At 42.3% G+C, this 27,012-nt stretch overlaps 1 protein-coding gene and 1 long non-coding RNA gene across 20 annotated transcripts in view; one reads left to right on the forward strand and one right to left on the reverse strand.

Moving 5' to 3' along the window:
* ANO5 (anoctamin 5) overlaps nucleotides 1-12,634 on the reverse strand; it is a 60,619-nt gene extending 47,985 nt beyond the window's left edge. For 6 of the 19 annotated variants that reach the window (XM_074586305.1, XM_074586302.1, XM_074586295.1 and 3 more), the window contains exon 1: nucleotides 12,357-12,632. In XM_074586305.1, the coding sequence (XP_074442406.1) occupies nucleotides 12,357-12,561 (205 nt within the window). In that variant the 5' untranslated portion in view covers nucleotides 12,562-12,632. Of the gene's footprint in view, nucleotides 1-12,356 lie in introns of all 19 variants that reach the window. The other 13 variants (XM_074586306.1, XM_074586309.1, XM_074586300.1 and 10 more) reach the window with 5 other exon arrangements.
* Nucleotides 12,635-13,885: 1,251 nt separating this feature from the next.
* The window catches only part of LOC141741624 (uncharacterized), a 66,486-nt gene continuing 53,359 nt past the window's right edge, over nucleotides 13,886-27,012 (forward strand). Inside the window, exons 1-3 of the long non-coding RNA XR_012586436.1 lie at nucleotides 13,886-14,269; nucleotides 15,741-15,847; nucleotides 18,008-18,156. This is a non-coding gene — a long non-coding RNA (uncharacterized LOC141741624). The remainder of the gene's footprint in view (nucleotides 14,270-15,740; nucleotides 15,848-18,007; nucleotides 18,157-27,012) is intronic.

Below are 27,012 nucleotides of genomic sequence, written 5' to 3' on the forward strand. Positions count from 1 at the left end.
CAAACACCAACATTCACCTTTTTGTCCAGGCACCTTATTCTGCAACACTAACAAGGATGCCACGTTCCCGTATCAGCAGAAGGGAGGACCGTAATAGTTTCTGCTATCCAAGAAAACACCTTTAAAATTCTTCAAGAAATTACAACTTTGTATCTAAAGATGCGAGTAAACCAATCATACTCTGATAAACCCACCATATTTAAGGGAATGGCCTTGTTCTTCAAAACTACATGCTCTACTGTACCTAAAGAGATCTAGAAACGCCTGCACAGCAAGAACGAATGAGGACATCTAACTAAATGTAAGTGGCCCTTCAATACAAAATCCCTTTGTACAAATTGCAGTCACTCCTTGCAGGTTTTTTTTTCATAATTAATCACAGAAGCACACTATGACTATCAGAACCCATTAAAATTGTTTCAAACATATATAATTTTAATATTTATTCAAATCAGTGGCCTTTCAAGGGCACGCATGTATACCAACTGAAAGAAATACCACTTTCCCAATGTAACCTTCTAGTTCTGCACACAGCTATTTGCAACTTCTTAAACATGTGTGTCTTGGGAGTTTACACATTATTGGAAATAAGTGAGCTTCACATGGCCTATAATTTTGCAGTATTAACGTATGCTGTCCCAAATTACACCCTACCGCAGGGCAACCTACTTATAAACTTTCAGTATGCCAGCCCTAAGAATTACAGACCCTTTCTATTTCAATTACAGATCCAGATGATCAGATCAACAGTAATCCAAAACAGCTCACAGAAATCAACATTCAGAACTGAAGACTGGAGAACATAATCGAGACTGATTTCGTCTCTTAAAATGTAAGTAGTTTACCCCACAAAAAAAAAGGTACTTTTATACATGCAATCTTATGATTTCTGTAACTAGCACGAAAAATGGCTCCTTGCGTAATGAAATGATTAGTCATTCTACAATAGTTTAACTTAGTTCACAGTGCCTGAATCACTTTCTTTTTCTACATGGCAAAACCAACGTTTTATGAAAAAATAAAAGGAATTTAACTCCACATCTGGACCTACTGGTTAAAAGAACTGGTTTAATGCGATTTAGTATTTCAGGAATCGAAAAGTTGTCCTTCAAAACCTTCTGATTCATTCCACGATGAAAGACAAAAACCCTTAGTGGTCTAGACACGAACACGCTCCCAGTTTTACAGAGACATCACCGTATCTGCAATTTACAGAATCGTCATGCCAGCTATTCAAGCACAACTGGCCATCATGTATTTAAAACCAGATAAATGGATGGGAGACCCCAGGCACGGCCTACTCACCCTTTATAGGACAGTATGACAGAAAGTGGAAAATTCTCTTTGATAACTACAATGGTAATACAAGCTTTATAAAATTAAAAGTTAAAGTCACCTGCATAAAAAAAAAAAAACAGCTCAAAATAAATTTTGCTTATTTTGACAAGTGCTGTTTAATTTCATTTATAAAACCTCATAAAACACAAATAAGCCTATTCAGTGCTGTCACAAAAAAGTCAGGATGCCATTGTAAATCAAGGCCTCCCCCAGCACCCTGTTTTCTGATAGCTGGGGCGAGGCAAGCAGTACGGCTTATGCCACAGGACTTGCGATATATCCCTTTGCACCAAAAATGAACTTTTTTTTTCTTTCTGGGAGAAGTGCAACCCATCACAGGTCACATCCTGGTCCAGCTGTGCCTCGACTAGGCAAATAAAAGTTCCAGGACACGGGCCCAACCACAGGACTACTCACTTGACTTCATATTAGTGCACTTTGTGGAACGGTTTTTGGTTCTATCACTCCCAGACAGAGCAGAAACACGCTCTGAAGGACACGACAGGACAAGTTCTGGTCTTTGGAGAAGTCTGCCGTGCTTGGGGAAGAGGGAGTTTAGCTGTATGGACATGGTTGGACTGTGCTACTTGTTCTCGAAGGCCAATGAAAAATCCTTGGCTTTTTTAACTACTAGGACAGGCACAGCCTGGGATGCTCGAGCATCTTTAACAGTATCTAACCAGCAATTTCCCTACAAGTCCGATGATCTATGTCACTTCAGCATCCTTAGGTAAGCCGGGGCCTGCTGGCAGATAGGAAGAAGAAAAGCTTGTCCGATGCTGCTGCACTCAAGGTACAGCCGGGCACGGAGCAGCTGGTGGGTAGATGCTGCAGTCTGGCACAGCTCGGAGAAACGCTGCGTCACAAAACAGAGCAAGAGAAGGCACTGAAGTTTGCCTTTCTTTCAACTTTTATACCCTGATTCATCTGCACCAAGTAGAGCTCTTGGTAGATGTCTTTTACCAGTAAAAATGTTAATATATTCGGTGCTTCTAAATCCAAGTGGCAGATGAACAGACAGTTTTAGGGGTCAAAATTTTCATTTTGCTACTAAAACTAGCAAATCATCTGCACTTGCACACGTAAGACCTCTGACAGTGCTATTCGGAAGGCAAAGGCAGAGCCAGGATGCTCAGGCAGATGCTGTTTATTGTTTAGCAGCAGTAAGACTATTACTGCTGGTACTGCTATTACTTTCAGTATTGTTTCCAAAATACTGCTTCCATTTATTTCCAAGATTTTCTAAGACACAGTAAGAGCATCTCTGCCAGTCAACAAAACCAAGCAGGTAAAACCCACTCTCAGACCTATCATACTGTCCTGCGTGCGTCATGTCTGATGCCTTCAGCACATCAGTTTACACATATACATGTCCCTCAAGCAAAATTGTGATGGTCCAGGTAAAATGAAAACAAAACGAAACAAACTTACATGGCAGTTGTTGTGACGTAGCTACTCTGCACCACTACAAAGAAACTTTCTAATATTCCTAGATGTCTTGAAGTTACCATATTGATAAAGCCCTGCCATTATTCAATAACCTGGCCCGCCTGACAGAAAAGAGAATTCAACTTAAAATAGGATTATTTATCACTAAATCAATGCGCTGTTTACAGTACTGTGTCCTTTGCTCCCAAAAGATCACCGTGGGATTCCTGCTGCAGTGGGATCTACTCTGACCGATTTCCATCTTTGATATGGAGTCTGATTCAGCACTGAGTCACTAACAAAAATGCATACTGGACAAAGACCTCTCCGGAATAAGGTCACTCCTTCCAAGTAAGCTTCATAATGACTATTTTAAGTGCTTCCCTATCTAAGAAAAACATGTCTTTAAAATGACTTATTAACTAGATTTACATCTATGTTGACCGTATCCTCCCAGAGCTGGCTGACTGGGTTGCCTAGGAGAACTGAGGACCCACCTAGTATGCTGGCTCCTGAGCAAGTAAAATAAGTGTTATTACTTCACCTGGCATCGTCTGAAGAGTAATAACTGCACTGCTGAATGAAAGATTCCATCTCGAAGCTACATGTGAAGCGGTGGTCTGTGCACACTCAGAGCTGCTCCTAAAAATTTAAAACTATTTCTTAACAATGAACGCATTGAATTCTCAGTAACTCCAAGAAAATTTATTGGGAACATTTTGAAGGGAACGTTTATGGTTCCCTTAAGAAAAAAAAAAAAAAAAAAAAGAAGAGATTGCATTCAAGTATAGTCTGCTTCATGGACATATTAATTTTCAGAATGTGTTTTATTATTAAACAAGCAATTCCATAGAAAAGGTATTTATCAACACATAGAAAGTAAAAGAAAAAAACTTTATAAAAAAGTACTTTATATAGGCATAAATATATAGAAGAGAAATCTGTTCCTAACAGTAAGAAAATCTCATTTAGCATTTGGAAAAGACATGAAGTCCTCAGTTCTAATCTATATTATAGTACAAGAGTATTTTAAATCAGAACTGAGGTTTACCCTCAGCTGCCTTCATTTTAAAGTACCATAAAACGTCCTGTTTGATTAAACAGCACTGGGTTAAAAAAAAGAAAAAAAAAAAGACCAAAAAAAGTTGGTAAATCTGTTTTTAGCAAAAAACCACAAGCAGAGTGTTGTAACACAGAACTTGAATGGCGTTTTAATGCGGTTAAGGCAACAACCATTACCATATTGTATGTATCAGCTTAGATAAGACTTAAAGCAAGCTGTGAAGTTAGCACTTATACCTTTCAGGTATCATCATTTTGCAAAATGATATACGTAAACTGATCAATAGGTTCAAATACAATTAAAAAAAAGAAAGCCAAGACCCGCGATAGCTGGATAAAGTCAGGTATTTAAAAATTGTATAGCATTTAAATGCAAGTAAGGGGGACTAGGATGGCAAATAAACCTCCGAAGAGCAGGGTGGTGAAATACCAGACTGCAGAAGTCCTGACAACTCATGAAGCACTGCGGCTGTGCTTGTTGGCACTTGGACTATTCATACGTGCAGGGCCAGATTTCATCAGCACTATCTGACTGCAGAGGCAGACAAACAGCTCCGGCAGTGGCCTTGCACACGTGTGAAACTGCCAGGAGCTCTCACATCTCCTTCAAGGTAAGATGAAGAAAGGGGAATGGTGATATTGCTTTTCATCACAGCCCAAGGGAATTACAAGCCCTTCACAAAGTGTTAGGTATAGACTTGCTTTCCCAGTGTTCCCAGAGGCACACTTAAAATCTCATAGAATAATTCACTAATGCATTTCTCCAACTTCCACTGAAACCACTGATGTAACTCTGAAGCAACACAATCTCTGGTTTCTTTCAGCATTTGCAATATGTAAGTTTTCAACATCAGCAGAGAGCCCAATATATTATTCATTCTATGCACACACAGCACATTCCCATCCTTGTATGAGGTCTAGGGATACTGTAAGAGAAAGGCAATACATGAACAGGGAACTAGTGATGGGGAAATAGTGAAAAAAATGGTGGGAACTGGATTAGCATCAACTAGGAACACATATAACTTGTACTTTTAAGAAAGTATAAAGCAACCTATAAAAACCTACACCCCAAATTTACTGTCTTCTGTTATTATTCCTTAGTTTCATGCTACCCAGGCATTTAATTTCAGATGGGCAATTTCATCCTCAATTTTTTGTTCCTTGTGGTCCACATTCTCTACTTAGCATATTATTTTGGTTATGCTTCCGATTAAATGTGTCATCAGGAATTTTGCTAGTGTATTCATCAAGCATTTAATTTTTTTCATATTAAACTACATAAAAATATACTAGTATAGAAAGACTCTTTACAAACAAATCCCATCAATTTTTTTTTTCTAAAGTATGAGTTTGCAAGACTTTTTCTGCCCAAATTACTTTAAAGACAATGGAATAACTCTGGAAGTCATATACTGATCCCTATCAGTAGGGATTCCTACCAATCAAGAAAATGAGCAGGGCACTGGACCATGGCTCCCATCGCTTAGAGTTTTTTATGGAAGCACGAGTAAATTAACAGGACTGAAGTACACAAAGGCATCCAACTTGCCCATTACCCCAAAAACCACATCTCATAGTCATTACTCGTTAGCACGGTATATTTCTAGCACACCATGAGTTGTCTAAACATAGGCTCTCTGATTTCTTACCTGATAGTTAAGAAAACCCCTTCGAATAACAAACCACAGGGCCCTTTCTAATTTCAGGCTAGTGCAGAAAATTAAAGGCCAGCCTTCTGCATCACGAGCCCTACCCATGTGGCTTGCTGGGCTTCTGCTATCTTGCCAAAGGCCTCAAATTTCACATTTACCCTTGGAAGCCTGCTAAAGAAGACAAGAGGATCACTTGGGATTTCCAGTTATAAAACTGCACTCCACCCAAAGATATTCTCACTTCCTAAAAAACAGCATTTGGAACTTCACCACTACTGCCTCACTGAGGACCAGCGGAGAACGGTTCTGACTGTACCAAAAGTCCCAAGCAAACCAAGAAGATGAAACAATGAGGTGCTTATATTGTACTGTTACCTGTAAATGAGTGATCCATGTGCACTGGAAAAAAAGTCTGATTTGAAACAGTAGCCTAGAATGAGTTTTTTTAGCACGAGTAACATCAAATGTTGGCCTATTCTTCATTTATTCTTAATGAACAGATCTGTAACAGACTACTACATTGCAAATGCAAAAGAAAAAAATAATAGTAATAAACCCCATAACCCATTAATCTATAGGATCATAGAATGGTTTTGGGTTAGAGGGGACCTTTAAAGGTCATCTAGTCCAACCCCCCTGCAATGAGCACGGAGATCTTCTACTAGATCAGGTTGCTCAGAGCCCCGTCCAACCTGGCCTTGAATGTTTCCAGGGATGGGGCATCTACCACCTCTCTGGGCAACCTGGGCCAGTGTTTCACCATCCTCAGCATAAAACATTTCTTCCTTCTATCTAGTCTAAATCTTCCCTCTTTAAGTTTAAAGCCATTGCCCCTTGTCCTATCGCAACAGGCCCTGCTAAAAAGTTTGTCGCCATCTTTCTTGTAGGCCCCCTTGAGGTACTGGAAGGGGCTATAAGGCCTCCCTGGAGCCTTCTCTTCTCCAGGCTGAACAACCCCAACTCTCTCAGGCTGTCCTCATAGGAGAGGTGCTCCAGCCCTTTGATCATCTTCATGGCCTCCTCCGGACTTGCTCCAACAAGTCCACATCCTTCTTATGTTGGGGGCCCCAGAGCTGAAGGCAGTACTCCAAGTGGGGTCTCACCAGAGCGGAGCAGACAGGCAGAATCCCCTCCCTCAACCTGCTGGCCACTCTGCTTCTGATGCAGCCCAGGATGCTGGGGGCTTTCTGGGCTGTGAGCGCACATTGCCGGGTCATGTCCAGCTTTTCATCCAGCAGTAGCCCCAATAGGATCTACTGAAAATTCCAGATTACAGTTGTGCAAGCAAAACCTAAGACAATTTCTCTCCTCATTTCTTGGGCACAACTAAAGCAGAAACCAAACAGCAGCAGAAAGCAATGATGAAAACAGGGGCTAAACTCTACGTTGACAGAAACCAAGAATGAAAACAGGGGCTAAAGAGAGAGACAATGCAGGCCTACGGTTTGTGAGAGTAAGTGCTAGTTCTGCCTTGATGTGGTGTGAAAAGAGCGATCCAAATTTATGTGTGGATGTATTCTGAATACACAGAAATAGATTCAGAAGCCTTTACTGTATTACTGGAATATGAGTATTGCAGGTATGGAATTAAGGTATTTTCTCAGCTGTTCTGGAGAACTACACTTAGACATAGATTTTCATGTCACACCCCTTGACATACCATGAGACAGTTAAAGTAGATACTGTATTATGTTACATTAAGAGAGATAATTAGTGCTTACAATGCATGTCAGCACAGTTGCACAAGACATGCAGTTTCCAGTGTTGGTTCAGGCGTCCTGGCTTATTCTGCACCTTTTTACCAGCAGCAGCCAACTAGCCTGCTAGCACGCCTTTTCTCGGCATGCATCGGAATAAAGCAATGAATGCTGTAAGTTTAACAGCTGTAGGTTCTTGCAGGAGGCCCTTCAAAAAGACACATCTCTATAATGTAATGCAAGTAACCAAGTCCCAACCTCGAATCAACTCCTCCCCCCCCCAATATTTAATCTATAAATAATTCCTGACATATTATCCGTCTTTCTGCAGATAGCCGACACCTCAAAATCCTTCCATATATACATTATAATTGCAAGAACTATCCCTAGCAATACAGCACAAGGGTCTTCCCTCCCCTTTGTGCATTTATACATGCGCGCAAGTGAAAAGCTACTACCAAATGCAATGAAATTGCTGCTAGATAATGGGGGCGACCACACTGCTCGTCCGTCCAACCCCCAGACAACAATAAAAAACTAGTGTAAAAGTTCACTGCATTATTACCTTGCCACTTAACATCTGACACAGCAACTCTCCCCGCATGTTTACATTACCTATACTTTCTTAATTACATATTTATATTAGACAACTGTACTTCTCTGTGTGTATATACAACTCATTCATCAGTTTACAGACACTAAATGTGAAGACAGTGGTCTTTTTTAACAACGTATCTGCCAACAGTTCTCAGTATAATTTTAAAAGCACATTTTCACTAGTGCCCTTCTATCTTATCCTAGTTTTTCCTTGCATCATAGTAATCATTAATCATTTGTAGACAGATGTTAAAGTGCCCTTCTTGTTTAAGATACAGTTATCTCCTTTCTGTAGAGACTTTTCCAAAGTGCAAATTCTTGCATTTGGACACAGCTTCCAATTCTCAACACATGGTGCTAATGCACCTGTTAAAAGCTTGGAAAGCAAAGTAACTTTCGTTTGCAAGTTGAGAAGCGCTACTTACAAAAACCTTCCAGAGTGTGAGATCATATTTATGTTGCATTTTCATCAACCAGCAAAGACTGGAAAGCTTCCAGCTGCAGTTATACTTTCAAAATTTTGAATTTTACTCAGATCCAAAGCCAAGTTTTTATTTAAAAAAAAAAAAAAAAAAAAAAAAAGCCAACACCTATGCACTGGAAACCTGCCTTTTCATTAGTCCTATAGTCCATTATAGTCCTATATAGCCCATTAGCACCTCGGAATGGGACACCCCACCACACAGTACCTTAGCTAGAAGCTGCCTGGGAGGGAAATCCTGAGAGAACATCCCCCTGCCTTACGTCGCAGTACGGTTTCAGTTCCTTCCTCAGCATTTATTTAGCATTCCCAGCCCAGAACCTCTGCCTGCAGCTGGAAACCAGCCCTTCCTCCAGGAACCTGTGCGAGGCAGAATCAACTGCAGAGCATTTTCTTGCATTTTCTCAGCAAAAAGGTGAAGCTGCGGATCCCTTATTACTAAATAGAGGTTAAACAGCATTCACGGCCGCTGGGCGGGACAGTCGCTGAGTTCTTTACCCGAGGGGATTCAGCAATATTGCCCAGCTCTCCGAAGTGTGGCCTAACCTTCCCACATAATTGCTACTGGGTTAACAAGGCATGCCAGAGGCTCTTAATCCCTCCTCGGGAGCTGCTGCGCTTTGCTACTCACCAGGCTGCAGAGAGAGGGTGTGACAGTGACTTTAACCTCATACATTGGGTCCTCATCTAAAAGAAAAGTGCTGTAAGTCTCAGTCTCCAGTTCAAGGGCAATTTTTTTATTTTTATTTTTTAAATTGGCACCATCTCTGGATAAAATCCATATTTAACAGCTGTGGTGGAATGGGCTTGATGTTTTAATTTTCTCATTAAAAGCACCGCAGCATGTATACCAAAAACATCATGTAAGGTGATCTTATCCAAGTTGTTGGGATCAGTTCCCAAAAGCAGGCTTTCCTACAACAACACGGAGTTTTCCATTAAAAGGAGGTTTACCTTCCAATAACCAACCTGTATTTACACTGTGCCCCTGCAGTGACTCATCGCAGCCAGTAAAGAAATTCCACTCAGGAACTGCATGTTTGTTGGGATAAGGGAGTATTTTCTCCCCTACCTTTTATATTCTGAACTATGTTTAAATTTCTCAGAGCTTTTATTTCATTACCTAGGAATAGTCTTTAAAAAGAAGCTTCCACGTTAAGAAACCCTCCACTTTAGCCCTGTGGGAACACGATATCCCATTCAGCGTTTCCACAAATAGATCAGAAATTACTACATACATTACTACATACATACTACAAACGTAGTTTTGAACAGCGGCCTGTATTTTATGTTACTAGTATGAATCATAATCATTCTGATTAAATAAGTGAAATATCATTCTATTAAATGACAGCAGAATTTGGCCCTGAATGCTGAGGCAAGTCATGCCATCAGCCTGCCCGACTTTTTGCTGCCTATCTCAGGGGGAAGACAAGCAAGATGACAACCAACCTAAGCAAGCATTTGAATTTACATCAGTCTTAGAGCATTTTGAGTTCAAAACAGACTCCTGGAAGTTTTGAAAAAGGAGCCATGCGTATAAAGGCAGCGTATTTCAAATCACAGCATGGAGCCAATTACGAGTTTCCAGAAGATGCACAGTCTTGGGGATATATCCCACAACACAGCTAGCGTAGCATTAACATTTCATGCTGGAAAAATAATGCTGAATGACAGCATAGACATAAAGAAATATTCCTAACATATTGTGGTCGTCTTCTTCCTCTGATATTTACATTCCAATCTTGAGAGTTCACTTTTCTTCGTTTTTAATATTTGAGGTAAACGCCACACATCTTCCAATCGAAAGCAAAATCATGCACACAAAAATGGAATTTATTACCTCATGCGGGTGTAATTCAACAGGAAGCCAGAAAGCTTCCTTCAAGGTACAAGTTTTGGCGCATGGTCTCCGAACACAGACTCTGCAAGCTAAACTTTCTGCTGCTGGTAAGTAGTTTTTCACCCCCACAGCCTGTTCCTCAGCATTCAAGTTTAATGAAAGGCAATAGTAAACCAGAATTAAATACATGTATTTAAGGAAAGTAAGTTGCAGATGTTTTTTCTTCTGCCTTGTTCCTACTGACACAGCGCAGACCCTGCTTCTGCATGTCACACATCTATAGCTCGGAGCCTCCTTAAGAGGCTATCTTTTCCTTAAAAGCACAAAGCAGATGTTTAGATCTAAGAGCAGTCCCAGTGGCAATATATGCATACTGTTAACTTTTCTAACCCATAATTTGAGGAAGCCTTTTTTTTTTTTTTTTTTTAACTTTGAGAGATTTTGGACAACAAATTAACATAAACTTCAAAAAGTCTACTCACTTTATCCCATATTCCATTTGTTTCCATTTTAGAAAAGCAGTTGATTAAAAAAAAATGAATTGAACTAGTGCAAGATTTTGTGTGGGCAGGTATGTGCTGCTGTATGGTAAATCCTACTAAATTATCCTCGTTCACTGAAACCCCTCAAATCTCCTTATATTTGAGGTTTATGACTATAAAAACCCTCAAGGCGCTCATGGGAAAACTGAATGCTGTGGAATTAAGTGCGCAAACCTGGCTTCCAACATCAGTCCCTAAATGGTTATCGCCTATTTTGTAAATATTTTTTTAGGCCCAAGCTACTCCAAAAGAACAACCACTGGTTAGAGCAGCTCTGTCCTGGGCGCTTTCCACTGCTCGCAGGCAGCGGGACGGGCAATGACTCAGGCCTCCCCACAAGCCTTAGGAAGGGTATTGCTGGCCAAGAGGCTGGGACACCCATCTGCTCGGGGTCTGGGCAAGCCTGCCAGCTCCACCGGGCGCCCACAGAGAGGGCAAACCTTCGTCTGACACTCGCTGCGCACGCCTGCCTCGCCGCAGGTGGTCACCGCTCCTTGCTGTCACTGTAAAGGGCTTCTTTTTGGATAATTTTCGTAGTCATTAGCTGCTGTCACAGCTTTCTGAAACAAGACTGTCAAATATTTTGAAAATCGTGATTTTACACCAGTGTTCAAAATGGCATCATGTATTTTTCTACGAGAGACAGTGTAGTCAAGCTGTGAGGGAAAACACACAATCCAAGCAGCCAACTCAGCAGCAATTAGTGATTCTTTCCTGCTTCAAGATCCTCACTTCTAGGACTGATGCTCAAAGCATGATTCCCTTAAAGAAATTTTTCTAGGTCAGCATTTTTCTTTTGTTTTTAAATATCTTAGAATCTTTCTGAAAACATCAAGGTACTATCTTACATCTGACTCTTGATTCGTGTTGCCAGGTGAGGAACCGAGAAACACACACTAAGCATCTGCATCATGTTATTTTACGAAACCACACTATTACCACATTTATAAATAATGACGTTCCATACTAACACGACTCAGAAACTCTAACCCGGCTACTGGAAAGTGTAACCTGGCTATTATAAAAAAAAGCAAAAGCCCCCCAACACAACGGGATCTGGGCCGGGGGGCTGCCCCCACCTCCCGCAGCGAGGTGACCCGCTCCCCCCTGCCCCTTCTTGCCACGACCATCTCAGCCGCGGGGCGACAGCGGCTCATCTCAGCCTGGACCCAGCTGCTGCTTCCTGAAAGGCTACAAGTTCGCCGCTCGGCAAAGGCCACCTTTGCCTTGGAAGTTTGTTTAAAAATAAAAACTAAGGGCCATCTCTTCGTGCTGGTTCTGAGCAGCCTGCTGAGGTAGGAGCCATTTTTTTTTTCCCAAGGTTTTATTTTGGGGTTTACAAAGACCTGATGAAACTATGCTCAGGCTCGTGCAAACGCGTTTATTTGTGGCCGGTTTCGGTGGAAACCGGAGGATCAAAGACAACCATCCGGGATCAACCCCATCTCCCAGACGCCTGTCTGCAGACCCCCGGGGAGGAACCGGACCCCCCCACACTACTCCCCCCCACACACACACCGTCAGGCTGGCGTTCTCTGCCGGGACACCCCGTTGCCTCCCACCCGCGACACTTCTACGGTTGTCACCATCCCGAGTCACCACCGGGCAGGAAGCCTCGGCCGCGCCCGGCTCCGCAAGCACCGGGGGGGGGGGGGGGGGGGTGTAACAAAACAGCGATCCCCCTCCCTCCCTTCCTTCCCCATCCCCTCCTACCATCCGTTGACAAAGCCATCTCGATAAGGGTCTCGTTGGCTTTCTTCCCCAGACGATTCATGGTGGCGGCTTTTTCTCTCTTCCTCGCCCGCGGCGCGGGAAGACAGAGAGGGGAAAGGGGAGCGGGCCCAAGGGGTGGGATGCCTCCCGGGAACGGATGGGAGAAGAGGGAGTGAGTCAGGGAGTGAGTGGCCACCCCATACATGCGCAGTGCCCGCAGAGGCGGAGCACGGAAAGGGGGGGAACGGAGGAGGGAGGGGAAACGGGGGCCACCCCCCCCCCCCCTCCCCCTCGACCGGGCGCGGTTCCCGCCCGGGGGTGGCCGACGGGCGGGGATCCGCCCGTCGGCCACCCCCGGGCGGGAACCGCGCCCGGTCGAGGGGGGCCGGGGGTTGATTCGTTCCCCCGGGGAGGATGACAGGGGGGGGGGTGGGGGGGGAAGCGTTTTACTTCGTTAATATCTCCATTAAACCCTTTGCTTTTCCGCTACGTAGCGACAAATGACCGAAGGCGAAGCCGGGGGCGGGGGGAACATCCGAAACGCGAATATCGATTAAAACGCCAGCGTTTGCGCCCTCTTTCGAGCGGCGTTTTGGAAAGGCAACACCCCACCCCCCCACCCCCCCGTGCAATTTTATTTGTCTGTTTAGGTGTATGTAGCAAAGGGTTATTATCTCTTTTTTTTTTTTTTTGCCTGTCCTATGATAGTTGATAGTTTGCATATTCTGTAAGAGTTGATCTTTCATGAGAGAAAAGGGGGGGGAAAAAATGGGGTAAAGTAAAGTAATACTCCCTTTGTGGGTCAGTGTCATGGTTGGCAGCTGAGGCCCACGCAGCCCCCAGCTCACTCCCCCCTCCGCGGAGGGATGGGGGTGAGGGGGAGAGAATCTAAAGAGTAAAACTGAGAAAACTGCTAGGTTGATATAAACACAGTTTAATAATTCAAAAAATAATAATAACAAAAAATTAAAAAAAAACAAAACAACCAAACAAACACAGAGGGGAAACAACCAACGAAAAAAAACCCAACGAAAAACCCCAGAAAAACAAGTGATACGAAAGAAAACAATTGCTCGTGGCCAACTGACCGATGCCCAGCCAGTGCCTGAGCCCCTGCCAACTTCCACCCCCACCAGTTTTATTTCTGGGCATGATGTCGTATGGCATGGGATATCCCTTCCGTCACTTGGGGTAAGATGTCCCGGCTGTGTCCCCTCCCAGGTTCTCGTGCACCCCCGGCCTCCTTGCTGTCGGGGCCGTGTGAGGAGCAGAAAAGGGCCTGACTTAGTGTAAGGGCTGCTCAGCGATAACTTAAACAGTGTGTTATCAACACTGTTTTCATCATAACCCCATAAAGCTACCGTGAAGAAATGTAACTCTGTCCCAGCCAAAAACAGTACGGTCACTGCTTCTTCTTTACTGAGGAGAAATTCGCTCTTACTTTTGACCCTGCAGGGGTGTTAAGCACGGCACGCAGTTTTCCCACCTACAGGGCAAAATTAAGTTTGTGTCAGGCAATAAAGGATAATGGTGTTTGCTGTCCTGATTATAGGTTCAGAGCTAGCAAAAACGTTGTTTTGGCTAATGATCCTGGGTCCTTTACAGTAGTCGGGAGTGAGAAATAAATAAGAATATAGCCTGAGGAAGGGGAAATGAGGCATGAAAAGGCAGCAGAAGAAACATAAGTCTTTCATGCCACGTGTGGAAAAAGAAACGCCATCTTGGTCCATCAGTCTGGCCAAATCTACTCCAGGCTCCCTCAGGATCTCTGGAGCAGAGGGAATCTCCCGAGTCCGGAGCCTGGTGATGCCGGGAAGGACGCGAGGCTCCACTCGCAGCTGCTGTCTGGAGCCGGCGCCATTTCTGTGTCTCCACCAGCCCCGTCTCCTCGTCGCTGCCTTCAACAATCTGAGGTAATTTCCAACAGGCTTGTTTGTTCAGTACATATATTTCACGTGTTTTTTGTTTGTTAATATCATCTCAGGCCTTCTTTCAGATTAACTTTTTGTATATTCAGCTTTTACTGCCTAAGTAACCGTTTTATGCACCAAACTGATAGGGAGTTTTGTTACTTGGGCGACTCTAATGCAACAGCGGTTTCATGACAGGATTTCTTAATCATGAAGTTAATCAAGTAAAGTGAGTCAGTTAAGGTGCTGGGCTTGTGTTCAGGTCTATGTACAGTATTAGGCCTTTATTTGTTTTGTGCTGCATTACTGCTCCAAGAAGTATATTTTTAGTCAGGAGCAAGACCAAAAATTGTGTCTGGTTGCTTTCCAAAGTCAGAAATGTTGAGTTTGGTTTTTAATGTCACGATGCAGGGTGGCGGGAACAAAGAGGACGGGCACGGCGCACCAAAGGCTGCTTTTAAACAGCTTGTAACTGCATACGACACACAAGGTTCGGTTTAAAAGCTGTATTTTCTAAGCCTTTAATTTCCTCACAGCATTATATATCCCAGATAAATGCTATTATGCCCACAGAAGATGCAATTAGAGCCAGTATTCAACAGGAGCCAGGAGCAGCAGGAATTGCAGTGGCCATTGCTGGGTTTTGCCTTCTAATTAGCCGCTCGCTCTTCCCAGCTCCACCCGGCATGTGCGGTGGGGAAGCCAACCATACCTAGATCTGTGTAAGTACCACATCTAGGATGCCAAAGATGATTTTGCAGATCTCTGTAATTGGACAGTCTCATGGCTTCTTGAGGCATTTGTGTAAATGACACAGTGGCCCGTGTCAGAGGTCTGCTATCCCACAAGGAGCTATCTATGGAAGGCCTCGTGCCCCTGTCAGGCGCACAGGAGGCCCATGCAATACCCAGCCTTGAGGTTCCTTGTATATTCAGAGTTTAAGCAGCCATTGTCAGACTTAGTGGTCTCACAGTATCACAGAATCACAGAATCGTAGGGTTGGCAGGGCCCTCTGGAGATCATCTAGTCCAACCCCCTGCCAGAGCAGGGTCACCCAGAGCAGGTGGCACAGGAACGCGTCCAGGCGGGTTTGGAATGTCTCCAGAGATGGAGACTCCACCACCTCTCTGGGCAGCCTGTGCCAGGGCTCTGCCGCCCTCAGGGTAAAGAAGTTCCTCCTCATGTTGAGGTGGAACTTCCTATGCTCGAGTTTGTGCCCGTTACCCCTTGTCCTGTTGCCGGGCACCACTGAAAAGAGCCTGGCCCCATCCTCCTGACGCCCACCCTTTAAGTATTTGTAAGTGTTGATAAGATGTTGTTGTATGCCCAAACCACCCAGGACCACGCCACCTGCAAAAGGCACAGACCTTTTCCCCTCCCACCTTGCATTTTCACTACTGATTGATCACAAGGCGATACAATGAGTCATGTCAAACTGTTACACTAACTGAACTTTTTTTTCCTGGGTTTTCAGTTCCATGATTTGCTGCAAGCCACAGCTACTGTCAAAATGAAGGAAGAAAAGGGGAACCACACAGCGGCAGGACCATTTTATTCCTGAAATATCAACACAATAACCAGGTACGCCGTAGGTATTTCTGCTTTTGGTGGTCTGGAGTTCAAACACTGTTTCTAACAAACCAAAAAATAGTAAAAATACTAGTAAAAATACCTGGAAGGCTGTGAGTGTAGGTAACAAGCATCACCAGAAATTACTAGCAGTGATCACACTTAGGATGTTCGGCACCAAAGCATAATCCTTAACTGTGTGTGCTAAAGGAGAGCAGATAGTTTGTAGCCCTTATAAAGTCTTGCTTTCCACTGATGGGCTTTTTCAAAAGCACGAAACTGATTTAATATTTTAAAAAACCCATTATGTAAACACAGAAAATTGGTAGGATTGGAGGGCCACTTTTCAAAGATATCTCTGCACCCGTCATTGTCTCAGGTAGGTACCCCAGGGCCTGTTCAAAACCGCTGACAACTTACAACCTGAGATCACAACTTCTGAAAGTCCTGTTAGAGGATTGTCTTTTGGCACCAAAGCATCCTTGAAAATATGAACCTGAGTCCTAAATCATGTGGAAAACGGAGCTTTTGTGTCTATCAGTTAGGTGCTTTGAAAAATTTCATTCTCTATTATCTGTCCTCTGGGAAGGAATCTAATATATACAGCTTTTGCATTTACCACTTGGGGACCTGCCTGTAAGTTGTTCGGATAACAAATGCTTTTAGGATTCCCTTCGCTGTGCGTGTCGTATATTCATGTTACAGTCTCAAAAGGTGCAGCAACTCTCTACTATTGAAGATACGTGTATTGCATACACTCCTTTTGTTTAAAAAAAATTATATATATATATTCAGAGTTTTAGTAAGTTTTGAAATCAGACTGTGAGCACAAGTTAGAAATAGATACAATAACAAAACACAAATTTGAAACCGATACGGGAACAACGGGGAAGCCGTATATCACCTTCCCGGCCTCTTCAACCTTCTTTTTCTCCTCTGATGGCTGAACAACCGCACGGATGGTCGCTTTGCTGTGAGATTTCAATACATGGGGGCTGCATCCCAGAAACAAATGTTGCTGCCTCCCTCATCTTCGTGAGTGTGCTTTTGTCAGCCAATTAAAGGCCGTTGAGGCTTTCTAGTTGGAGAGCTAACCAATTTATTTCCCTGTCTTTGAATTAGCCCTTTAGAATATAAGTAATAGTGTCATTTGGAGAGAAATTAATCTTTTAGAGACCAGTGGGACCAGATACCAAACAGACTTAGAAAGGTAAAGTGGGACTCAGAAATTAGGTGCCCAAATCCAGCATTATGCTACCCAAAACTGCTATTCGGTTATCACATAACCTTGGAACTTCCACAGACTTTTTTTTTTTTTTTCTTTTTAAATGCACTAGACAGAAAGCGCAGTTTCTGTATCCCAGGCAATAACAGCAGTTAAAGTTTCAACACGTGCCTGGAGTGTGGGAGGTCACAGGCCTCCAACTGCTGTGACTGTAGGGGGTTCAGCCTCTCCTGGTGTCAGGCTGCCCCACCAGCCCGCAGGCTGGGGTAGGTGTGGGGAGGGAGCCAGCAACGAAGCAGGGATGACGGGGAAGTACTGCGTGCTCTCCTGCGAAGGCTGCCGCTATAAAGAAAGGAATATAACAGTCACTGACAAAAGAGAAAGCCCAAGGGAGATCGCAGCTGTCTGGAGATTCAATCAGGGCTCCCTAAACTCTTTCTGCATTTTACTCAGAGGCTGTTTGACATCCGACTCTGCCCCTCCCTCTTAGTTCCTGAAGCTAAACCCAGCTGCTTGAATACCACTCCAGGGTCGGGCACTGAGAAATACAGCAGCGCCTGCTGATGGGACTGGCATTTGAATTCGTATATCGAGACAGCCGATTCTTTGTGTGTGCTGCCACACAGCACTAAAGCCATCAGGAAATGAAAAGAGAGTGCCATACAGAGCTGTGGTGCAGGGCAGCAGAATGCAAACATTTTCAAAGGAAGTATAAAGTTTTACATAGTATGCAAAAGTTCATCATTACTCACTGCATTTTTTTCCGACTCCATCACTTTTCAATTAGTCAGCTGTTTGCCAAAAGCGGTGCAAGTAAGAATAACACATATGATCTCTAAACAAACAGATGACTTTACAGACCATAATCTACCTTTTTCTTGGCCGGAATTACTACAGATTTGCAACAGTAGAACTAAAACCGACTACCCGGTTTGCACCCTCCCCAGGGCAAGGAAACTGCGTGGGTGCGGTCTCAGCGAAGCCCAGCTGTGTCTCTGCGGCGCGGGCTGCTGGAGGAGGAACGCCTGAGGCGGGGACACTGGGGACATGGGCCCTGTGTGAGCAACAGCGATTTTGAGAGCTGCCAGAGATCAAGGTAATCTTAGCAGAAGCCTGTATCCCGTTTCAGCCACAAGCAGACATTTTAGTTCTGTAATCTTGCAGTCACGCTCCCACAACTGGATTGCCCGGTTTACAGCTGCCATCAAAGCCTTCTTAAAATAATATAATAATAATCCAAAGAAACCACAAAAAAAGACGACAAGAAAAAATTACTTCAGTGTGTTTTGGGGAGTAGAAAGAATTAATCTCTTTCCTGCTTAAAGACCTTCTTAAGGATACTTGAATGTGTACAAAATCACTAACAATGTATGAGAAATGATTCTTCACTCTCATCATGTCTCCGTGGATATAGTTCCATTGATTTTGCTAAACTGGTCCTAAACAGCATGAGTGAAGATCAGTATTTAATTCTAATGGGTTGTGCACTGATAGGTATGCTCACATAAAAGATTATTGAATGCGGCAGGGTTGGGATAAAGCCACTTCATCAGTGCTGGCACTTAACTGACAATGTTAAGGTAAGGAGTTGCGTCATCTTAGTAAATTCCTGTGTGCTTCTAGTGAAATCATCCATTTTCTTTCCTGTCCTTTTATAGACAATTTAGTTTCTCAGGGTTTAGTGCCCTCTGGTGGTAATAAGTTTCCGGTGAAACTAGATATACTGACACATGCTTAATTTTGGTGTTTCTTTTACCTATATCTGTTGATTATCCCAGAATGAAAAATGAATAAATAAAATAGAATGATATTGTTTCTTTAAACACAGAGGATTTTGGAGTGAGTAAATGAGGCTGGTGCGTGAACGACAGAGCACTGAAATGATGCAGGGAGCTCAGTAGCTCTAGCAAAAATATTAACACGTTTGGTGCAGTTCAGTGTGCATTAACCAGATTAGACAGTAAAGCAGAACTAAATGAAAAAGGTAACATAAAAGTACAAGAGAACAAAAAACGTCAGTTATATATGATACACACAGATAATATTGCGTGTCATCACTAATAAATTTGTGAAAACCACAAATTTTTGTATACACCTTTTAATTACTTGTGCATCTCTCATATCTGCACATTTTTAACTGTCCTTGATTACATATTTTATTACAAAGTGTATAAAAACTAGATCAAGATGTTATCAGCTTTCTCAAAAATTCTAGAAAAATATAAGCCCTTCAAAGTATTCAAGCACAAGTTATTTTGTGGAAGATATTCAAGCACAACTTACTTAGCTGGCAGGCTGGTGAGAATAAAAATAATGGTACAAGTGATTGTCTAATCCTATGGGCAGTATTGAATGAACGTCGTCTTGTCTGCTGTTTATAAAATTCTTCATGAAGAATAACAGTAGTTATTATGTGAACTTTAAGAAAATGTTTCACGTTTGCTGTTATATATTATTGCTAAATTCTGCATATGTCGTAGACCTACACCTAGGTTTCAAAGCTTCCATTCACTGCAGTGCACATACACAGCACCCCTAAAACCAGCTCAAACAGAGGAAGCATCTTTCCATCTTGGCTTCTCTGACATCAGATGACCAAGCTAGATCGTCTCTTTTCAGCCCTTCTCCTTGGGTAGGCTCTGCAGGCCAGCTCCAATGCCTTGGCTGAAGGTTTCCATCTTTCACAAGCTCGTGCAGCTTCCTAATTTGCTCTTCTTTTCCAGCAGTCCCATTCTCCTCCTTCAGAGGGAAAGATGGAAAGGCCTTATATCGTACAGAGTGGTTGAGGTGTAGGGCCACAGCTAGCATTTCTAAGCAGAATGAATGAAGATAGATGTGTTGGGAAAGAAAACAATATGCAGTTTTCCATGGAGACAGAAAAGATTGGAGAGAAGGAGAAAAAGTTAAAAAATAGCATTTATAGGAGCAAGCAAGGTGAGTGTGTGCAGGGCTACCTGCCTTAGGGAAGGCAGCGTGATGGTCATAGGCAGAAAGGAAGGTGACTAAGGCGTTTCTGCAATAACCAACCCTCCCAAAGCACGCACAGGTTTTCCCAGATTCTTGCGGCTGTGCGCTGGCTGATACCATCTCACAGCTGAGCTGCGTGCTTCAAGGTGCTGCTGTCTGGAGATGTGGATGTCTGTGCTGGCCTGTGCTGGCCGCAATGGATGTAGTAACACTAATATATAGAAACATAGAATCATCTAGGTTGGAAGAGACCTTTGAGGTCATCAAATCCAACCATTAACCTAAGACTGCCAAAACCGCCACTAAACCATGTCGTTAAGCACCGGACCTACCCCATCTTTTAAATACCTCTCGGGATGTGATTCAACCACTTCCCTGGGCAGCCTGTTCCAATGTTTGATAACCCATTCTGTAAAGAGATTTTTCCTAATATCCATCCTAAACCCCCCCTGGCACAACTTGAGGCCATTTCCTCTTGTTCTCACTTGTTACTTGGGAGAAGAGACCAGCCCCCACCTCACTGCAGCCTCCTTTCAGGTAGTTGTAATATATGCTAAAAGGGAGCCTTTCTCATAAGAGGTAAATTAAATAGTGGATGATATCAGCCTTGATCCAGTACTACTTGATACAGTCTTGTTTTTAATTCTAACAAAAATGAGTGGGCTGGTAGCTCTTGGTTGTTGCAGCCCCTCAGTTTCCTTCTCATTTCACGGCTTTTCCACGTGACTGCATGAGATACAGTGACCGTATGGTTTCCAGCCTTCCCCAGTCTCTAGCCCTAGTTGATCCCTATCCCAGATCCTGTCTGAATAATGTAGTGCTTATCTCCCCACCCAGGGGAACCCTTGTGTGGAGTTGCTAGGGCTGCCCCAACTGGCCTGTCCATCCCAGCCGCAGCTCAGGCTGGGCATACAGATTAGTCGTGTGAGCTCTGTGAACATGATGAGCATCCAGGAGCAGCAGGAGCTGTGAAATGCACAGGCATTCAAATGCTTGACCACATCAAACAGAATTGGAAGGATCAGGCAAAAAGTAAAAGTGACAAATTTAAGCAGAAATGATGTATCTAAAAATCAGTGCTTTATAGGTAACATAAGAAGAATAATGGTAGGATGAAATCAATATGATCTAGTAACTTACGTACACATCCTAAACAGGGAAGAGCAAAGCCTGTGGGGGAGAGAGAGTGAAAAAAAAATAGAAGCAATAAATAAGAAAAACGTAATATCAAATTAAAATGTTCATTGGCTGGGAAGTATATTTAAAATTTTAGGGGAATAGATGAAAGCTCTCAAAATGCAAGGTGCTGCTTTGTTTCATCTGGTTTCAAAGCGGCCTACAAGTGCCAAAAACATAATTTGTTTTTTTGCTGTAGGAAAACCAAAGTGTAACACAAATAAGTCAGTGCATAATTCTGCAATTTCTGCAGAGCAAATCTGCTGTTTGAACACTTTTTTGGTGGCTACCTTTCAGAATATTAATTCTCCTTTCCTGTCAAACTGCTGAATTCGTAAGAGGAACTATGCCATCTCCAATAAAAGTCAAGTCTCTTTTCTTGAGATCTCGCTGTGTCTATAATATAGTTCTTCTTATGAATTGTAAATTGTATTGTTTATCAGAAGAAAAACTAGTTTTGCCTTCTAACTATGCCCTTTTGGATTTCTATTCAAGTGCATAATATATGAGGAAGTGTCTCATTTGTCACGTCTTGTTTCCCTCAATTTTAAAAGTTCTACTGGTTCCCACTTCAGTTCAAATGTGAAAAGAGGCATGAAGATAGCATGGTAGTTACTTATCCAGTAATTACTAATTGGATCGTTTCTGAAATCCTCACGTCTTACTGTATTGATTGTGAAGATTTCTCCTGATTGTTGAATTCATTATGTCTCCTATTAATGAGCATACAATATATAGTTTTGGATGGTTCCCTTTAGGTTAAATCTTCATGTAAGTCAGTCTGCTAAGATAGCTGGTATTGGCATCCCTGTCAAATGCTTGAAATTAGTGGGCTTATCCTTATCATCAAACATAAAAGATGAACACACAGACATTTGTTGATATGTATTGTAAAGGAGAGAAAGTGATATTTGTGTGATATGGTACATAAACTCTGGTACTGCAAATGTATCAGTAGGTCTATTTTTCAAGAACTCCTGTTGTTGGTTTTTTTTCAAACTATACCTTTAAGTGTAGAATAACCTTTCCTTTTCTTGGACTAAACTTGGTCCTCAATTTTCTCACAGTTTTCCAGCACAATCATACTCAGCTTCTCAGAAACATAGTCCATGCTTCACAATTTGAAATTGTGCGTGAATCAAGAAATGAGCCAGTATAAAACACCCAGCACTTTTTGACCTGGCTTTTAAAACCAGTCGTTTGCACAAGGACTCAGGGATCATATTTTCCTTCGTGCCTTTCCGTGGGTTACTGAAGGAGCTGAAGCATTGGGATTTGCAAGTGTAGAGGTCTCGCTCTGAAGCGGCTCATACTCTGCCCCATCAGTTCCAACGGGTGCATTAGAGGAGTGAATGTGACTTTACATAGGAGGGGTAACACCCTCTTTCCTGATCCATCTCTACCTTAATTAAGATAAGTGATGCTAATTAATTTCTCAATTCACATCTGTATGTTTTGATAGAAGTTCAAAGCACATCTGTATGTTTTGATAGAAGTCTTGAATGATATTACTACTGTGAGTATCAAGGTCATTTACTCTTTGATTTTCAAGCAGTCTTTGGAAATAGAAGCAAAGCCTTGTCCAGTATCTGTAAGTACAACAGTTCTTAGTCCATTTTTGCCTGATGTTCTCCTAAAACTTGTCTGACTGAAGCTAATGGAGTAGGCGTTAGTTAATCTCTCCGTTAAAATTACTGAGGAAAAGTTTCATAAAAATTGGCCTTTCAGTAATAGGTCTGTGGCTTCTGATGTGATTTAATTTTCCTGGGTCTGACATATTGAAAATTAAAATAGAATGACATTTTTTAAAACTGTCAGTAATTGCTGCTCTTATCAATCATTAGCCAATGAGGCACCATTTGTATCAGCTAACTTTGCCTTGGCCTGCTGCAGCTTTTTCCTTCATTTCCTTTGTACTTTCACAAAGTAATGAAGTTATTAAGCTTCATCCCTCCATTTCTGTTTGTAAAATTGATATCCTCCCCACACATTTCCTGTCGTGCTCAAATGAAAGCTGAAACAGGCAGAGCATTACTCTTTACCTTGCACTTATCAGCATCCACTCAATTTTTAAATATTTCTGTCTGCTTATGGTTTAGTATCTCCATATCACAGCCTTTAAGAAATGCTAATGGTCTAAGAGTCCATCATTGTTTTTCTTTCTGCATGCCCCAGAACTCATGTTTAAAATATCTTCTTCTTCTTCTGTTATAGTGGTTTTTAACCAGACATCTGAAAATCTTTGGTTTGAATTTATTTTCAAGATATGCTTTGCTGCTAGATTGGGGCTCATACTCACTAATTCAGCACGTTGTTGTCAGGGTCAACAGCAGTTGCAGCACTTACTTTAATCTGCCTTTCTTAACGCTAATCTTTTTAGCGGTGTTATCAGACAGTGGTGAATTGATTATTAGTACTCTTTTACTGTGGTACATCTTACTAAATCATACAAGAGAGCTTCCTCCTCCAAAGACCAGCAACTTTTGTATAATCCTTTCCTGAACTATAGTCAGCGTCCTACGCTGCTTCATGAGCCCTTCTTTTACATTTTGAGGAACCCGTTTCACATGTCTCCCGTAAGCTTTCACTAATTTTTTCTTGTTTGTGTCATTCTTTGGTTTTAAAGCTAGGACATAGAACAATGTGATTCTTTCTATTGCTTTTCCATCCCAAGAAATTCTAAAACACAGTTATGTTCCCCACTGTGATTATGTGGTGCATCAAGTACAATCGCCATGACTGCATACTATATGAGAAGCTAGATTTGAAACTTCCCCTGTGTGGATTCCTAACGATGACCCTTTCACCGCTGATTTTAATCCATATAAAAACCAGGCCCAGACAGTGATGGGATAAGCATTGCCATGAACTGCTCTGGGTTGTTCAGCCCGAAGAAGAGAAGGCTCCGGGGAGACCTTATTTGTCCTTTCAGTTCTTAAAGGGGGCCTGCAGGAAAGATGGGGACAGACTTTTTAGCAGGGCCTGTAGCAATAGGACAAGGGGTAATGGTTTTAAATGAAAAGAGGGAAGATTTAGACTGGATATAAGGAAGAAAGTTTTACGATGAGGGTGGTGGAACATTGGCCCAGGTTGCTCAGAGAGGTGGTAGATGCCCCATCCCTGGAAACATTCAAGATCAGGTTGGACAGGGCTCTGAGGAACCTGATCTAGTTGAAGATGGGGGGGGGGGGGTTGGACTAGATGACCTTAAAGGTCCCTTCCAACCCAAACCGTTCTATAATTCTATGATTCCATAACAGTTCCCCTTGTCACTACTCATCATTACTTTTGATCGAAACAGTCCAGTGATATCTATCAACTCATATCTATCAACTCAAGTTTCAATGATAATGTTATTAACATCAGGAGCACTGCTCCCTGTTTTTACACTGTACATCTCAGAAGCTGCTTAGCTAGCAGGTAAGGGGTCTGTCAGGAAATAGGGTCCTGGGTGAGTTGTATGAAAAATGTGTCAGAGACTTTTCTTATTTTTATTACACCTGTTGTGAACTTGGCCAAATGATCTTGGCTTTATGCAACAAATAATTTCCAGTGATAGGTTTCATGCTACTATCAATTTGCCAGCGAAATCAGTTGGTTCAGCAGGGTGTAGACATATCTGAGCCAAATTCAAGCAAACAGCTTGGCTGAAGCCCTGTTTTGCTTGTTTCAAAATGCAAAGTAACCAGCAGGAATCATGAGGAGGTACAGGATTCACAATTGACTTAGTTTTACAGTCCATAATAGCATTGTATTTAACTCCTGCCAGAGTAACTTGACCTTAGCTTAGTTTTTCTCTCCTACCTAAGTTTGTACCTTGATCTCTCCCACCTTGTATCTATCTGGGTTATCTTAAAACCTGAACTACCTCAGGTACAATTTAATGGCTCCCAGGTATAAAAACCTAATCTTTTCTCTTGCTAATTCTGATTTTTCACTTTTGCGAATTCAAAAGGCACCTCTTTGATGTGGTTTAGTCAGCGTTGTCCTTTGGGAGCTTCACTTGCAGACCACCTGCTGGGTTGTGGCCATGACTAGGAGTAAGGCCTTTTTCTGAAGGCGAGAGGCACATATAGATATCTCCCAGTACAGACCCTGGCTGAGACTTAGATACCAGAATTGGCAGGGTGGTGGTTCTTATACATGACGGGTGTACTCAATAGCTAGGGATCATTGGGCATATACATCTAAAAGACAGATTTAGGTGTTCAAAGTGTAATTGAGAGAAGGAAAAGTAACAGGTTAAGATAAACCACAGAACAAGATATTAATCCAGAAGGTACTCTTTTTAATGGAGACTTTCTATTATTTTAAATTGTTTTTCTTAATATTTCAGAGTGAAAATGTTTTCTTCTCTGTATGTAAAAACATAACCCAAGAAAAACAAGTTCTTCCCTCTCTCTTTCACACTTCACAGCTCTTATTTTGTTCTTTTCCTGTTACATTCTCACACTTGTACACAGAGTTAAAATTATGTGTAATCTGAATAATAATTCATGTAGGTTTACTGCTGTATTGTGTACAGTGTTTTATGTCAGTGATTTCCGAGCTCTTTTTTACCAGCGATTCCTCTGGCATGTAACTGAACTTTGTGTTCTCCACCTCTGTTCTCTCTTCTCATGCCGCTGGTGCTACCTAGCTCTTCTTGCCCACCTCCAGATCTCTTCCCTTTCCACTTGATTCTGATATCCCCTTTCTTCCATTCCTTCCCTTATCAGCCTTCCATCTTACCCTCAGGTTCATTTATCATTCTCTTCACAGCCAGCTCAGAATATCTTTTCATCTTCTCGGAGTTCCAGTGCTTTTCTCTTAAGAAGGAAATGAAGGTATGGCAACAGTACAGGAGTTTTGCTGCTTCCATGGCTGCCCTTCTGCTTTTCCTGCACAGCCACGTATTGTCCCTTTCGCTTCCCAGCAAAACCAGATTTCCTGCTGTCTGAAGCAGAGATGGCTGGTTCAGGGGATAGGTGGTGTCACAGTAGTCTCCTGGTGTCCAGCAGCTACCCTTGGGGAGCAGCAAGTATTTTCTGTCACTTTTGAATGCAACCGTGTCTCTTTGTCTGCAAGTGTTTGACATTTAACATTTGAATATATAAAATGTTTCAGCATCAGACTACTGTGGGCTGTTGCTGATACTGTCATCCTTTGTTCCCAGCACAGTCCCTTTGAAGTGTTACGATATCATTCACCGTGAATAAATATTTATCTATTTGAATCTAATGATGGTGTAATTCTATGGACCTAATCCAGAAATGTTTAGTTTATCCATTTTCAGACAAAATTTGCACTGAAGTTAATGGCTCGAGATTTTTTGTTACTATTATAATGCCATTGAAAAAGAGAAAAAGCTTGTCAGAAGCATTTGCTTTTTAGATAGCAATGTATCTCTTTCTTAGATGAGGAGAATCAACCAGAAAACAAATATAATTGAGAAGATCTTTAGACATTGCAGGCATTACACAGTGAATGGAAATGCTTTCATATAAGGGTTTGATATGACAAGGTACAAATCATTTTCATTGCTTTTAAATTAGCATCTTATGTTCCCAGAGGCTTTGTCTTGGCTTTAAAGAGCACAAAGAAGAATACTGTCCCCAGAAAAAGCTATCCTATGTAATTTCTTTCTTCTTTACTTGCAATCAATCATTCTTTCAGCGAGGCTGATCTTACGTGCTGCTCCTTGGTCGCAGGGTACTTCTTGCCATATGGCACCCATGCCTGTAGCTCACCATAATGTGATCATCCAATTTGCTAGGTTTAGTCATCTGTGGCTGGGTTCTTGAACACGGTATTTTGATTTGGTTTAATG

This window comes from Larus michahellis, chromosome 4, assembly GCF_964199755.1.
Source record: "Larus michahellis chromosome 4, bLarMic1.1, whole genome shotgun sequence".
Classification (NCBI taxonomy): Eukaryota; Metazoa; Chordata; class Aves; order Charadriiformes; family Laridae; genus Larus; species Larus michahellis.